Here is a 16,315-nt window from a genome sequence, read left to right as displayed (position 1 = left end):
ACCAGTGTTTTCAGCCTCTATTATGGTGCCTGAACAGAGAAATCACTGATTACGAGTTAGCGATTAGGATACTCAAGAGTAAATGGTAAATGAAGAAGCACGGAGATAGGGCCATGTGCAGAGAACTTCTGTTCTTAAGAATCCTAAGGAAACTTCACACTCTGTGCCCATATTCAGCTTTGTTTCTCAGCTTGAACACACACACACTTACATGCACAAAAACACACACACTAAGACTGAATTTCCTGCTTCACCCCAAGAAACTTGACTCACGCCGCTCACCGCGCATCCTTGCCCCAGAACATACACTAATCTCTTGGTCTTCCTACAGCCCGGGTCCTCTGCAGGCCCCTTCAAAGCCTCGGTCCGACTCACCCCGGAAGCAGCTGGGCAACTCCGGCTCCCATCTGTTTTGGGCCTGGCATCGCACGCTGGAGGGTCCTCTCATGACAAAGCCAGGCTCACACCTCAACCTCACGATCTCATTCAAGGGGAAGAAGCTTCTGTTCTCGGACACCCTTATTCCATTTTCAATGTCTGGAGGGGTGCATGTATTAGGTATGAGGCACTGAGGTGGAGGGCCGCTCCAGGTGCCAAAATGATTGTCTTTGCTGGTGCAATGTATTGACTCCTCACCCACGAGGACAAACTTTTCTCTTCCCCTTGCTTGCCTGCAGTGATAGGTCACCACCGTTCCGTATGGGAAAGACTCTCTGCTGCTGCTGGAGAAATCTCCGTGGGCGATGGCTGGGGGAGGCCTGCAATAAATACCTAAAAAGGGGACAACAAATTAAACAAAACCTCAATTTCTTAAAAGTTATATCTATACATTTTGGCAATCAGTTTTCTAAAAAATCCAATTTACCAAATGTGAATATTCACAACAGCTCTGCTCTTGTCTAATCTTTTCTAATGTACAGACAGGTTTTTGCACAATGTGGATTCAGTGATCACAACGCGATAGCTCTGGCCCTTCCCCATTAACATTATTCAGTAAATGTGTCATATGTCAAGTGTCACATTTTAAGTGAGGACTTTTGTGTTATTTCACTATAATGGTTCAGTCCTCCTTCTACAGAAGGCACTTGGCTTTATCCTACTGGTTAGGAATATGATGTAGCATACAGCATGACATTTTTATCAAATAAATAAAACAAAATCTCTGGCACAACTAATAAAATAGAGATAAAGCACGAATGTAAAACATTATACATGACACAATGATCACAGATTCAGAAGTCATAAAAAGAACCATACATGTGTTCTAGTCCATGCTAGTGATTTGCAAACTTTGAAAGAATATTAAGGCTATCGAGATAGCCTGCTTATATTGGCTTGGAAAGATGGAAGCTATGGAAGTGGGGAAAATGCGTGAAAATGCTACAAATCAAACGATTTAAAAAAAACACATGTCACTTTATGGACAAATTAAGTCTAATATCTAAGTATCAGTTTCCTCCTAGGCATTTTAAAGCATTCCAAGACATACAACATATTTCTATCATTTTTGGCAGGTATAGGTTAATGTAAACATATCAATTTATTTATCTTTACTTTAAAATATCTAAGAAGATACATACTCCTTGTAGAACATTTATAAAATATAAATGAAAAGTGTCTTTAAGTCCATTATCTGGGAGAACCGCTGATAACTCTTTAATGTGTAATCTTTAATACATGCAGACACACACACCATGCGTTTTCCAAAACATCTGTGTTGTCTTAATATTTCAGTGTAACAATGTACATACAATTTCATTTCAGAGAGCTGTCTCTCTTGGACAATGCACTCTGTCACATTTTAAACTTTTTCTTTTTGCTCCCAAAACACATATCTTATTCCTTTGATTTTTCCCATTGTGTGTATACTTATTTAGTTGTAAATAATAAGCACACACAGAGTACTAATGTACTCAGTGCTTTAAAAACAGATAAATGGAAATTTTTTAAGTACAAAATGAAACTAAATATAATCAGAAATTGTATTTTTTCCCCTAATTTCCAAAGAATCATTTCACACCTGTTTGGAGTCCTTATTTCTGAAACATTGAAATATGATCAATGTTTACATTGTTTTTACTTTTTCTTGTTTTTTTAAATATTTTAGTTTTTTATTTTTAGAGAGGGAGGGAGGGAGGGAGGGAGAGAGAGAGAGAGAGGGAGAGAGAAACATCCATATGCAGTTGCTGGGGGTCAGGTACTGCAACCCAGGCACGTACCCTTACTGGGAATCGAACCTGCGACACTTTGGTTCAAACTCGCGCAAATCTACTGAGCTACGCCAGCCAGTGCCTTGAATTTTTCACTGTTACTAACAATAGTGTTGGTAAATATTTTTGTACTGATATCCTAAAAAAAACCGTGGTGATTATTTTTTAAAGAATAAATCATAAAATGTCAACTTCTCAACACAAGGCATGAATACAATTAAGGGTTGATACCTGTCATATACTGGCTTTTTAGAAATTGTATTCCCATTTTTCATCAGCTTATTACTTGTGAACATAATTTATTTAGGTACACATTTTGAGAGTTTAAGGAATCTTAAACAGTCTACTCCGTGTAATGCTGCTCTTCACTTTGCCCTCATTCTTGCAATTGCTCGTATCTCTTGCTTCCATAACATTTATTTGTTCGCTCATTTTCCTGACCCTTGCTCACCTTGGTATAAATAACAAGGGGACAGGGGATTAACTCATCTTGTTCACTGCTGTAACACCAGTGCTTAGGAGATCACCAAACACATAGTGTGCGCTCAGGAAACAGTTGATAGAATGAATGAACTTTTTAAAACAGAGACAGATACAGATAGAGAGCGGGTTGACAGATCTGGGGATGGGGTTTGGGAGGGGGAAGACTGAGATAAAAAGAAAGAACTATGGAAAAGGACAACAGCGTAGTGATGGGGAGGGAGAGGCATGTAGATGGTGGTGGAAAAGGGTATGGGGGATAAGCGGTAATACAAAAAGTATCATTGAAAGTGAACTGTTAAAAGAAAGCAAAACAAAACTTGGGATACGCATCTAAAGTAAAAAGAAAGAATGTTTATGTGTATATATTAGAAAATAAGCAGAACAATTGTAGAAGAATTGCAATCTGGTGGGTGCAGAACAGAAAGATTAAGGAAAGGAAGGAAGGAAGACATTTGTCAAAGATTCACATCATTTAACCTCTCTTGACCTAGAAGGAAACTAGGATATGTCACATGGAACACAGAATTCAAAATGACAGAGAGAGACAGCAAGTGCTTCCCCAAACTCATGGTGCACAGCACAGTGCTTCATTCACAACAAACTGATCACAGATAAATACGCATAAAGTCAGCAACTACTTCACAATAATTCAGATTAAAAAACAGAAGAACCACCCAGGGGTGGCCATAGGTCAAAATCTTAACGAGATTAAGGGAGAAATTTGCCGAAAGTGTTTTTCCTTCTACTCACGTTCACACACAGGGACACTGCTATTCCAAAGGCTCTCCATTCCGGCCAAGACACAATGACTAGCAGAACTGCCTTTTAGGTGGAATCTAAAGAAGAAAGAGGTGGTGAATAGGTGAGCTGGCTTAGCCAAAACGCCATTCAGTTTGCCAAACATCTTAGTGTGTGAAACCAACAGGCAGCAGAGGTTTGGAGGCCACTCCAATCTGGACAGATCACAGCCTCCAGGAGGGGAGAACAGTGATGCACTGTTAGCTGGTCACATAACATTGAGGCCCAGCCTTGAAGAAGGCAGTCATAGCAGAGCAGCCATCTCCTTGATCCTGGACTCAGACTCTGAGAAGTGAATCTCTAGCTCCCTGTTCCAAGACAAACCTGATAAAACTACTCATTGCCCTGATGGGAAACTCAGTCTTCTAACGCAATAGCCCCCTTCTGATACTGATGGATCGATTAAAACAGCTCCCAGTTTGAGGCAAAAAAAAAAAACAGAGAACAACTGCAAAGTGAACAAAGCCTGCTCTTTTGTCTCTACAACTGTGAAGACTGTGAGGGAGGCTGAAAACAGCACAGTTGACCATTGGGAAGTAGGTTTGAATACACCAGGGGAGAGGAAAGGAGATCAGATATGACTTTGTTTGAAAGCACCCAGAACTCTCAACAGCCATGGGACCCTGGTGACTCGTAAATCTTCTTGGGTACTGGCATTGGGTGCCCGCCAGGATTCTTTGGAACAGCCTGGCCCAGGTGCTTCATTGCTCACGTTCAATCCTTCCCATGCCCAGATGTGCACACAGTGAAGAGCACCAGATTCACACGAACAAGTTAATGACCTTCCCTAAAACATCACATCAGCCACCATGACCACAATTCGGAGCACCTAACCCATTACCAACTGGTAGATATATGATCAGATTAAAATGCTTATTCTTACCCTTTTGCTCCCATTACAAATTTCACTTTTGAGGGTTAAAGATATGTCTGAAATAATTCTTAACTAATCTTAATTATTTTAATAAGCTTTTTTTTTTTACCTATGAAACTTTTCTTGTGACTCTCCAAATTACTCTGATTCTCTTTTGCTTGGGAAATATGTTTTTTTCCACACAATGTATAACATATGTACTCATAACCACTCATTGTATTTGTCTTTATACATGCCATTGAATATATGTCACAATTTTTCCTTCATATCTCACATTAATTCACCTGTTTCTTAGTCTTCCTTTTCTTACACACTTTCAAAATTTAATGCCCCTAAGGTTTGTTTTTTTTGTTTTTATTTTTGTTTTTTGCCACACCAAAACCTCCCTTTTTGAATGAACTTCTAAGTGCAATTTCAGTCTCCAGAAGGCCTGGCAAGCTCACACTCACCCCTCATCACAAAGGAAGGACACTTTTGCCCCCAACTCGAGATTAAGTGGAAGGAGCACGCGGCCATTTGGAAGTTGGTCCAGGAAGTCGGCACATGATTTCACTGCAGAAAAAGGAAAACAGGGATGACACAGGCAGGTGGAGAACAAAGCCCAGCCCAGGCTAAAAACTTCAAACCAGACAAGAGTGTGTACGCACCCACACATCTGGGCGCTGCAGGGCTCCAGCCCCCCTGGGGTGTACAGAGCAGAGTGGCAGGCCCTCTGAGGTCATAGCCAGGCTCACAACTGTAGAACACTTCCTGCCCAGGGGACAAGCTGGCCTTGTCAATGAGGGTGTGCTCACCATGCAGGATTTGTGGAGGTGGCTGACATACTGGGGAAAGAGACCCAAGTGCTGTGAATTGTATGAGAATCCCTTTTTCTCAGTGGCAAACTGAACAACACAATCATACTATAAGTCTCTCTCTATTTTTTCAAGATCTTGCTGACTAACACCCTATTTAATTAATGGCAACGAAAGAGAGAGAGAGAGAGAGAGAGAGAGAGAGAGAGAGAGAGAGAGAGAGAGAGAGAGGGAGGGATAGAGAGAGAGGGGCAGCGATTTGTGATTCCACCCATGGATGCACTCATTGGTCACTTCTCCTGTGTGCCCTAATGGGGGTTGAACCTCCAACCCTGATGGATGGGGATGACGCTACACTGAACTATCCCCCCACATAATGAATTCTCCTGATCGGAGCTGACAGACAAGGGAAGGGACTCACTGAAGCTGTAGGCTTCTGCTGGTGGAGCAATAAACACAGTTATTCACACAAGCACACGGAGCTTACCACGTTCCCACCCGTCTAAACAGTGGGAACCCTACCTGGGCCTTCCGGCCTGAGGGGTGATCAGTCTCTCCTTCCACCTCAAGGGTGGGCCTGTTTTTGGCACAGGTCCCCGGGGCACTTACCAGATAGGTGCCTTCCCAGATTTCAGCAGTTCGCACCCCACCAGCTTGGGTCAAAGAGCAGTCCGGGGGCCTAGCCCGTGGAGCCCAGGATGTCCAGGACCCGAAATCACTGGGTGCATGCCTCCTTAACACCACCGGGCCCCACCAGCCGCCCCAGGGCCACCTTCACTGGAGGCAACAGCCTGCTCTCCTGAGTCATTTCTGGTCAGGGAACCAAAATGTTACAGAAAAGACAACTCAGAGGGCTTCCGGGGTTTGTGAAGGGGAGTTTTATTCACTCATGTGGACCCAGAGGAGACAGATTCCAAATTCTGGGCTCTGAGATCAGGATGGGGCTGCTTATATTCTTGTTACAAAGGCAGAAAGAGGTGGAGGAAGGAGTGCAGCTGCTGAAAGTGGGCATACAGAAGCAGAAAGCGGGGCTTAGCAAACGACCTTGAGATAACTGCTTATCTGGAAATGGCTGCTGTTCAGCTCCTATCTAAGAATGGCTACTGCTCAGCTATGTCCTGTCACAATATTAGTAACAGTTTTCTGGGACCCTATATGTGATACATATATATATATACACATATTGGGTGACACTGTGTATACTCACATCTTATTCTCTGCCTTTCTTTATTTGCTTAATAACATATGAGACCTTTCCATGTAAATACATAAAGATCTACCTAAATCTTTATAAAGGCTGAATTCTCTTGTACAGTCACCTCATTTAGTGACTATTTTCAGATCGTCCTTACCTCTGAGTTTATATATTTATAAATATATACCTAAAATAACATTTTCAAATAATTTTTTTAACTTGATAATATAAAATTGATTTTGCTCTTCACTAAGTAAATAAATAGCTAATTTTGATGGTAATATGTTTCTCAAACATGTCAGCTACTCTAATTTTATGACAAAAGTTCAGATTTAGATTTCAGCAACAGCTTAAGCCCAACTAAATAAAAATTGATGAAGACCACACTTGTAAAGTCATTTGATTTGAAATGTTATGATTGGGAAGATGATTTGGGAAACTACTCGATCACTTCAGAAAGTGTTTATAGAGTCACATAGAACAGGGCACCATTTTTGCCAGGGTGCATAGCAGCTATTTACAGATGAGTGTTGAGTCCGTGGGGTGTAATTTTGCTAACAGATCTCACATGTCTTCTCATTTTAACATTAATTCAGATATATGGTTTAAAACCACACAGTTCATAAAACCAGCACTAACTCTGGCCCCCAATCCTGTGAGACTTATTCAATTCAATTATTAGGTATGTTCAGTTACTTTTTCTGATCATAATTTAAAACATTTGTTCTATTCATGCCTGTTGAATGAACATTCATATCCTTTACAACTAAAAAAATGCCTCGGGGAAATGATCATTTTCACCCTGGCCACGATTCCACCCTAATTTCCACCATTCACACATCAACACTGTTCTTCCTTCAGAATGACACGAAACTTCTGAACCTTGCACAGAAATGCAAGGACCCACCCTCCCAACTCAGTTTAATTTCCTTTTTACTCACCCCTCTCACAGACTGGTAGTGGTGTTGGTCCCCATTTTGTATTTGCTTGGCACCAAACGGTCTGGTTTCCTTTCATGGTGAAGTTGGTGTTACAGGTAAATGTCACAGAATCACCATGTCTGTATGGTGGCCTAGATACTTTATTTTTGTATCCCCCTGGTACTATGGGCTCAGGGCAAGTAGACCACCTGTTGAAATATTCACATATAGGAGCATCTTTATCCCAGGTTCCTTTCACTTGGTCTCTACTAATACAAACAAGGCTTCTTTCTCCAATGAGGCGGTAGTTAGGCAAACACCTGTACCTCACGACAGTATTAATAGGTACAGGGACAGAAACATAACTAGTATGACCATTTTTGATTGCAGGAGGAGGGTCACAAGAAATCCCTGAAAATTAAAAAAAGAAAAAGAAATACGTGGTGGTATTGATTGTGACAACAAAAAGATTCAAATTTAGATTAAAGGTCCAAATATAGGATATGCCACTTAATCAAAAACAGAATTAGAAATGTGTATAATTTATTTTTTACTGATAGTCCTACTGATACCAAAGAACCTAAATTCTTATCATTCACTTGGTCCTCAGCAAACAAGTCAATATAGAACCCATAGGTATCATCTTGACCAAACAATGACAATAAAACATATTTATTAAATAGTTCTGAGTCTAATCGATTTTAATAAAACAAAGGCAAACAGCACATGAAATTACATGCTAATGGCATGCTAATCACATGTGGGGGCACCATGGACTAATGAAATGTGGGCTCAGGTGACCTGGTTTCAAATCCCCACTGTCATTCAATAGCTGAGTGACTTTGGGCAAGTCTTACCATCTCTAAGTCTCAGTTTCCTAGTGTATCATATAAATCAAGCTACTTCATAAGGTCATAACTGGGACCCAGAGAGACAAAAGACCTGAAATGAGCAAGTACAACACCCGGAATGTAGAAATTATTTGATGCCTGTTTCAAACACACAACTGGGGCTACAAGTGGTGAAAGGACATTCTGTTCCTCTACTAAAGATACTGCAGCCTCACTACAATCATTTGTCATCCTTTGATGTTGCATCCTTTTGAAAACACTACAGGAAGTAGTCAGGGATTTGGAATAATGAACTCATATCCTTTACATTCTTGTGGGAGTATTAATTCTTTATAGCTGTGTTGGTATATACACACATTTCCTCAGTGAGTCCCAGAATGAAGGGAAAAGTGCCAACCTGAGAACTGCTGGTTGATTTCCATTTAGCTCTAAGAGTTGCTCATCAGTAGAGGAACTGGAATAAGGACACGTGGCCAAACCATTTCACCACAGATGTGCTACTCAGTTACAGTGGGGTAACTTTCCAGAGTCTTTATCTTAATATAGATAGAATACTCAATGAATATGTGGCCAACTGAATACCCTTCATTTTGGTCTGCAGTCTAGAATATGCAGAAGAAACACGCAGGGGTGGCCATAGGTCAAAATCTTAAGCAAATTAAGGGAGAAATTTGCCGAAAGTGTTTTTCCTTCTACTCACGTTCACACACAGGGACACTGCTATTCCAAAGGCTCTCCATTCCGGCCAACACACAATGACTAGCAGAACTGCCTTTTAGGTGGAATCTAAAGAAGAAAGAGGTGGTGAATAGGTGAGCTGGCTTAGCCAAAACGCCATTCAGTTTGCCAAACATCTTAGCGTGTGAAACCAACAGGCAGCAGAGGTTTGGAGGCCACTCCAATCTGGACAGATCACAGCCTCCAGGAGGGGAGAACAGTGAAGCACTGTTAGCTGGTCACATAACATGGAGTCCCAGCCTTGAAGAAGGCAGTCATAGCAGAGCAGCCATCTCCTTGATCCTGAACTCAGACTCTGAGAAGTGAGTCTCTAGCTCCCTGTTCCAAGACAAACCTGATAAAACTACTCATTGCCCTGATGGGAAACTCAGTCTTCTAACGCAACAGCCCCCTTCTTCTGATACTGATGGATCGACTAAAACAGCTCCCAGTTTGATCCAAAAAAAAAAAACCAGAGAATGACTGCAAAGTGAACAAAGCCTGCTCTCTTGTCTCTACAACTGTGATGGCTGTGAGGGAGGCTGAAAACAGCACGCTGGGCCATTGGGAAGTAGGTTTGAATACACCAGGGGAGAGGAAAGGTGATCAGAAATGACTTTGCATGAAAGCACCCAGAACTCTCAACAGCCATGGGACCCTGGTGACTCGTAAATCTTCTTGGGTACTGGCATTGGGTGCCCACCAGGATTCTTTGGAACAGCCTGGCCCAGGTGCTTCATTGCTCACGTTCAATCCTTCCCATGCCCAGATGTGCACACAGTGAAGAGCACCAGATTCACACGAACAAGTTAATGACCTTCCCTAAAACATCACATCAGCCACCATGACCACAATTCGGAGCACCTAACCCATTACCAACTGGTAGATATATGATCAGATTAAAATGCTTATTCTTACCCTTTTGCTCCCATTACATATTTCACTTTTGAGGGTTAAAGATGTGCCTGAAATAATTCTTAACTAATTTTAATAAGCTTTTTTTTACCTATGAAACTTTTCTTGTGACTCTCCAAATTACTCTGATTCTCTTCTGCTGGGGAAATATGGTTTTATCCACACAATGTATAACATATATATTCATAACCACTCATTGTATTTGTCTTTATACATGCCATTGAATATATGTCACAATTTTTCCTTCATATCTAACATAATTAGTTCCACCTGCTTCTTAGTCTTCCTTTTCTTACACACTTTCAAAATTTAATGCCCCTAAGGTTTGTTTTTTTGTTTTTATTTTTGTTTTTTGGCACACCAAAATCTCCCTTTTTGAATGAACTTCTAAGTGCTATTTCAGTCTCCAGAAGGCCTGGCAAGCTCACACTCACCCCTCATCACAAAGGAAGGACACTTTTGCCCCCAACTCGAGATTAAGTGGAAGGAGCACGCGGCCATTTGGAAGTTGGTCCAGGAAGTCGGCACATGATTTCACTGCAGAAAAAGGAAAACAGGGATGACACAGGCAGGTGGAGAACAAAGCCCAGCCCAGGCTAAAAACTTCAAACCACACAAGAGTGTGTACGCACCCACACATCTGGGCGCTGCAGGGCTCCAGTCCCCCTGGGGTGTACAGAGCAGAGATGCAGCCCCTCTGAGGTCATAGCCAGGCTCACAACTGTAGAACACTTCCTGCCCAGGGGACAAGCTGGCCTTGTCAATGAGGGTGTGCTCACCATGCAGGATTTGTGGAGGTGGCTGACATACTGGGGAAAGAGACCCAAGTGCTGTGAATTGTATGACAATCCCTTTTTCTCAGTGGTAAACTGAACAACACAATCATACTATAAGTCTCTCTCTATTTTTTCAAGATCTGCTGACTCACACCCTATTTGATTAATGGCATTGAGAGAGAGAGAGAGAGGAGAGAGTGTGTGTGGAGAGAGAGAGAGAGAGAGAGAGAGAGAGAGAGAGGGAGAGAGAGAGGCAGCTATTTGTGATTCCACCCATGGATGCACTCATTGGTCACTTCTCCTGCGTGCCCTGATGGGGGATTGGACCTCCAACCCTGATGTATGGGGATGACACTACACTGAACTGAGCTATCTCACCAGGGCTTGGAGGTTCTTGTTTTTGTTGTTGTTGTTGTTTTTAATCTGGATACTACTTTCTAGAATAGCATCACCAACTTTTACTTTTAGGCAATGAAGAATGCTTGCGTCCAAGTCCCATCTAACAGATTTGCCAATCACTCACCGCATCTGGTACAACAAAGAGGACTCACATCTCTTCCCATCTCCTTCCAAGCCCTTTCTTGGTGGACCCCTGACATGGCCTGGAGAACTCGGAGACTCTTCTCTATACTCCATATATGTAGCCAGGTCTCACTTAACCACTCATACCATGCCAACAAAAGGATGGGCAACCACTGAACAAAATCTTCTAGAAAGAGGATAGCCCTCCTAATGAGAGTGCATATTGGATACAGCAGATTGTAACTGAGTCTCTGACTGTCTCTTCAAGCACTTGGGTTTAACTCAATCTGAATGCACTTGGGTCTCAAAAAAGTTATAGGAAACTGAAGTGAAATGAAAAATCATTTCATTTTGGCTTAGAGAAGGTCAGTTCCCCTCTCGGGACTTCAGTTTTCTCAAACAAGAAGTAGGGGTTCAGGCTAGAATAAATGACTTTGGAAATATCTGAGGCTCTAAAACCCATGTTCAGGGAGCATTTCTTCTGGGCCTCTCTTGATTGACAAAAGCACAGTGATGCGATACTCAAATGCTGTGTTGATTGCATTTCTGTGAACTCCCTGCCTCACACTCTCTGCATTCTCCTTTACTAGACAGGAAGCCTGCAAACTGCAGTTGCTTATCTTCCTTGCCAGCTGGGTTGTGGTTAGACTTTGTCAACTGGTGGGATCTACAGCGAATTAAAAGGCAGGAAGACCATAGGCCATTCTTCTTCTAGAGGAGGCTCAGGAAGTAGCAGCGTTGGTGGTCCTTGCTGGGCAGTGGCAACATCACTTCTAGCAATGCCATGGCTTGGCTCCAGGGACCTCAGCTGCATCCTGGAAGCCACATCCTCTTTGGAGGAGAAGCTCCTCAGAGACAGTTTCAGCAGTCAGTGCAGGCGCACGTGCACTAGTCCAGGAGTAAGGGCAGCTTCCTGCACTGTGCAAACAGCCTTCCTCCTTTTGCTCTTCCTGCCCTTCCAACAGCCTTGCATCCAGTTATCTGGACTAAATCCCCTACTCCTTGAAATATCTAGAGTGGCTTTTGATTTCCATGGTTCTGGAGTCAGGCAAACCTGGATTTCTGTCTTTACTCTATGACTTGACTTAGTATGTGCTTAATCGTGGAAAGTTTTCTAACCGCTCTAAGACTCATTTTTCTCTGTAAATCATGCAAAGAATGGTAACTAGGACACACCAGTGTTTTCAGCCTCTATTATGGTGCCTGAACAGAGAAATCACTGATTACGAGTTAGCGATTAGGATACTCAAGAGTAAATGGTAAATGAAGAAGCACGGAGATAGGGCCATGTGCAGAGAACTTCTGTTCTTAAGAATCCTAAGGAAACTTCACACTCTGTGCCCATATTCAGCTTTGTTTCTCAGCTTGAACACACACACACTTACATGCACAAAAACACACACACTAAGACTGAATTTCCTGCTTCACCCCAAGAAACTTGACTCACGCCGCTCACCGCGCATCCTTGCCCCAGAACATACACTAATCTCTTGGTCTTCCTACAGCCCGGGTCCTCTGCAGGCCCCTTCAAAGCCTCGGTCCGACTCACCCCGGAAGCAGCTGGGCAACTCCGGCTCCCATCTGTTTTGGGCCTGGCATCGCACGCTGGAGGGTCCTCTCATGACAAAGCCAGGCTCACACCTCAACCTCACGATCTCATTCAAGGGGAAGAAGCTTCTGTTCTCGGACACCCTTATTCCATTTTCAATGTCTGGAGGGGTGCATGTATTAGGTATGAGGCACTGAGGTGGAGGGCCGCTCCAGGTGCCAAAATGATTGTCTTTGCTGGTGCAATGTATTGACTCCTCACCCACGAGGACAAACTTTTCTCTTCCCCTTGCTTGCCTGCAGTGATAGGTCACCACCGTTCCGTATGGGAAAGACTCTCTGCTGCTGCTGGAGAAATCTCCGAGGGCGATGGCTGGGGGAGGCCTGCAATAAATACCTAAAAAGGGGACAACAAATTAAACAAAACCTCAATTTCTTAAAAGTTATATCTATACATTTTGGCAATCAGTTTTCTAAAAAATCCAATTTACCAAATGTGAATATTCACAACAGCTCTGCTCTTGTCTAATCTTTTCTAATGTACAGACAGGTTTTTGCACAATGTGGATTCAGTGATCACAACGTGATAGCTCTGGCCCTTCCCCATTAACATTATTCAGTAAATGTGTCATATGTCAAGTGTCACATTTTAAGTGAGGACTTTTGTGTTATTTCACTATAATGGTTCAGTCCTCCTTCTACAGAAGGCACTTGGCTTTATCCTACTGGTTAGGAATATGATGTAGCATACAGCATGACATTTTTATCAAATAAATAAAACAAAATCTCTGGCACAACTAATAAAATAGAGATAAAGCACGAATGTAAAACATTATACATGACACAATGATCACAGATTCAGAAGTCATAAAAAGAACCATACATGTGTTCTAGTCCATGCTAGTGATTTGCAAACTTTGAAAGAATATTAAGGCTATCGAGATAGCCTGCTTATATTGGCTTGGAAAGATGGAAGCTATGGAAGTGGGGAAAATGCGTGAAAATGCTACAAATCAAACGATTTAAAAAAAACACATGTCACTTTATGGACAAATTAAGTCTAATATCTAAGTATCAGTTTCCTCCTAGGCATTTTAAAGCATTCCAAGACATACAACATATTTCTATCATTTTTGGCAGGTATAGGTTAATGTAAACATATCAATTTATTTATCTTTACTTTAAAATATCTAAGAAGATACATACTCCTTGTAGAACATTTATAAAATATAAATGAAAAGTGTCTTTAAGTCCATTATCTGGGAGAACCGCTGATAACTCTTTAATGTGTAATCTTTAATACATGCAGACACACACACCATGCGTTTTCCAAAACATCTGTGTTGTCTTAATATTTCAGTGTAACAATGTACATACAATTTCATTTCAGAGAGCTGTCTCTCTTGGACAATGCACTCTGTCACATTTTAAACTTTTTCTTTTTGCTCCCAAAACACATATCTTATTCCTTTGATTTTTCCCATTGTGTGTATACTTATTTAGTTGTAAATAATAAGCACACACAGAGTACTAATGTACTCAGTGCTTTAAAAACAGATAAATGGAAATTTTTTAAGTACAAAATGAAACTAAATATAATCAGAAATTGTATTTTTTCCCCTAATTTCCAAAGAATCATTTCACACCTGTTTGGAGTCCTTATTTCTGAAACATTGAAATATGATCAATGTTTACATTGTTTTTACTTTTTCTTGTTTTTTAAAATATTTTAGTTTTTTATTTTTAGAGAGGGAGGGAGGGAGGGAGGGAGAGAGAGAGAGAGGGAGAGAGAAGCATCCATATGCAGTTGCTGGGGGTCATGTACTGCAACCCAGGCACGTACCCTTACTGGGAATCGAACCTGCGACACTTTGGTTCAAACTCGCGCAAATCTACTGAGCTACGCCAGCCAGTGCCTTGAATTTTTCACTGTTACTAACAATAGTGTTGGTAAATATTTTTGTACTGATATCCTTGAGAAAAACCGTGGTGATTATTTTTTAAATAATAAATCATAAAATGTCAACTTCTCAACACAAGGCATGAATACAATTAAGGGCGGATACCTGTCATATACTGGCTTTTTAGAAATTGTATTCCCATTTTTCATCAGCTTATTACTTGTGAACATAATTTATTTAGGTACACATTTTGAGAGTTTAAGGAATCTTAAACAGTCTACTCCGTGTAATGCTGCTCTTCACTTTGCCCTCATTCTTGCAATTGCTCGTATCTCTTGCTTCCATAACATTTATTTGTTGGCTCATTTTCCTGACCCTCGCTCACCTTGGTATAAATAACAAGGGGACAGGGGATTAACTCATCTTGTTCACTGCTGTAACACCAGTGCTTAGGAGATCACCAAACACATAGTGTGCGCTCAGGAAACAGTTGATAGAATGAATGAACTTTTTAAAACAGAGACAGATACAGATAGAGAGCGGGTTGACAGATCTGGGGATGGGGTTTGGGAGGGGGAAGACTGAGATAAAAAGAAAGAACTATGGAAAAGGACAACAGCGTAGTGATGGGGAGGGAGAGGCATGTAGATGGTGGTGGAAAAGGGTATGGGGGATAAGCGGTAATACAAAAAGTATCATTGAAAGTGAACTGTTAAAAGAAAGCAAAACAAAACTTGGGATACGCATCTAAAGTAAAAAGAAAGAATGTTTATGTGTATATATTAGAAAATAAGCAGAACAATTGTAGAAGAATTGCAATCTGGTGGGTGCAGAACAGAAAGATTAAGGAAAGGAAGGAAGGAAGACATTTGTCAAAGATTCACATCATTTAACCTCTCTTGACCTAGAAGGAAACTAGGATATGTCACATGGAACACAGAATTCAAAATGACAGAGAGAGACAGCAAGTGCTTCCCCAAACTCATGGTGCACAGCACAGTGCTTCATTCACAACAAACTGATCACAGATAAATACGCATAAAGTCAGCAACTACTTCACAATAATTCAGATTAAAAAACAGAAGAACCACCCAGGGGTGGCCATAGGTCAAAATCTTAACGAGATTAAGGGAGAAATTTGCCGAAAGTGTTTTTCCTTCTACTCACGTTCACACACAGGGACACTGCTATTCCAAAGGCTCTCCATTCCGGCCAAGACACAATGACTAGCAGAACTGCCTTTTAGGTGGAATCTAAAGAAGAAAGAGGTGGTGAATAGGTGAGCTGGCTTAGCCAAAACGCCATTCAGTTTGCCAAACATCTTAGTGTGTGAAACCAACAGGCAGCAGAGGTTTGGAGGCCACTCCAATCTGGACAGATCACAGCCTCCAGGAGGGGAGAACAGTGATGCACTGTTAGCTGGTCACATAACATTGAGGCCCAGCCTTGAAGAAGGCAGTCATAGCAGAGCAGCCATCTCCTTGATCCTGGACTCAGACTCTGAGAAGTGAATCTCTAGCTCCCTGTTCCAAGACAAACCTGATAAAACTACTCATTGCTCTGATGGGAAACTCAGTCTTCTAACGCAATAGCCCCCTTCTTCTGATACTGATGGATCGACTAAAACAGCTCCCAGTTTGAGCCAAAAAAAAAAACAGAACAACTGCAAAGTGAACAAAGCCTGCTCTCTTGTCTCTACAACTGTGAAGACTGTGAGGGAGGCTGAAAACAGCACAGTTGACCATTGGGAAGTAGGTTTGAATACACCAGGGGAGAGGAAAGGAGATCAGATATGACTTTGTTTGAAAGCA

At 41.7% G+C, this 16,315-nt stretch overlaps 1 protein-coding gene across 1 annotated transcript in view; it reads right to left on the bottom strand.

The window, feature by feature from the left end:
* Nucleotides 1-16,315, bottom strand: part of LOC114512110 (complement receptor type 2-like) — a 60,287-nt gene that overhangs the window by 42,117 nt on the left and 1,855 nt on the right. Inside the window, 10 exon segments of the mRNA XM_036015744.1 lie at nt 376-771; nt 3,444-3,529; nt 4,815-4,917; nt 5,013-5,189; nt 7,296-7,685; nt 8,826-8,911; nt 10,192-10,294; nt 10,390-10,566; nt 12,605-13,000; nt 15,672-15,757. Coding sequence (XP_035871637.1) covers nt 376-771; nt 3,444-3,529; nt 4,815-4,917; nt 5,013-5,189; nt 7,296-7,685; nt 8,826-8,911; nt 10,192-10,294; nt 10,390-10,566; nt 12,605-13,000; nt 15,672-15,757 — 2,000 coding nt within the window.

Source organism: Phyllostomus discolor, chromosome 14 (assembly GCF_004126475.2).
Source record: "Phyllostomus discolor isolate MPI-MPIP mPhyDis1 chromosome 14, mPhyDis1.pri.v3, whole genome shotgun sequence".
Lineage (NCBI taxonomy): Eukaryota > Metazoa > Chordata > Mammalia > Chiroptera > Phyllostomidae > Phyllostomus > Phyllostomus discolor.
This window is presented reverse-complemented; position numbering and strand designations above follow the sequence as displayed.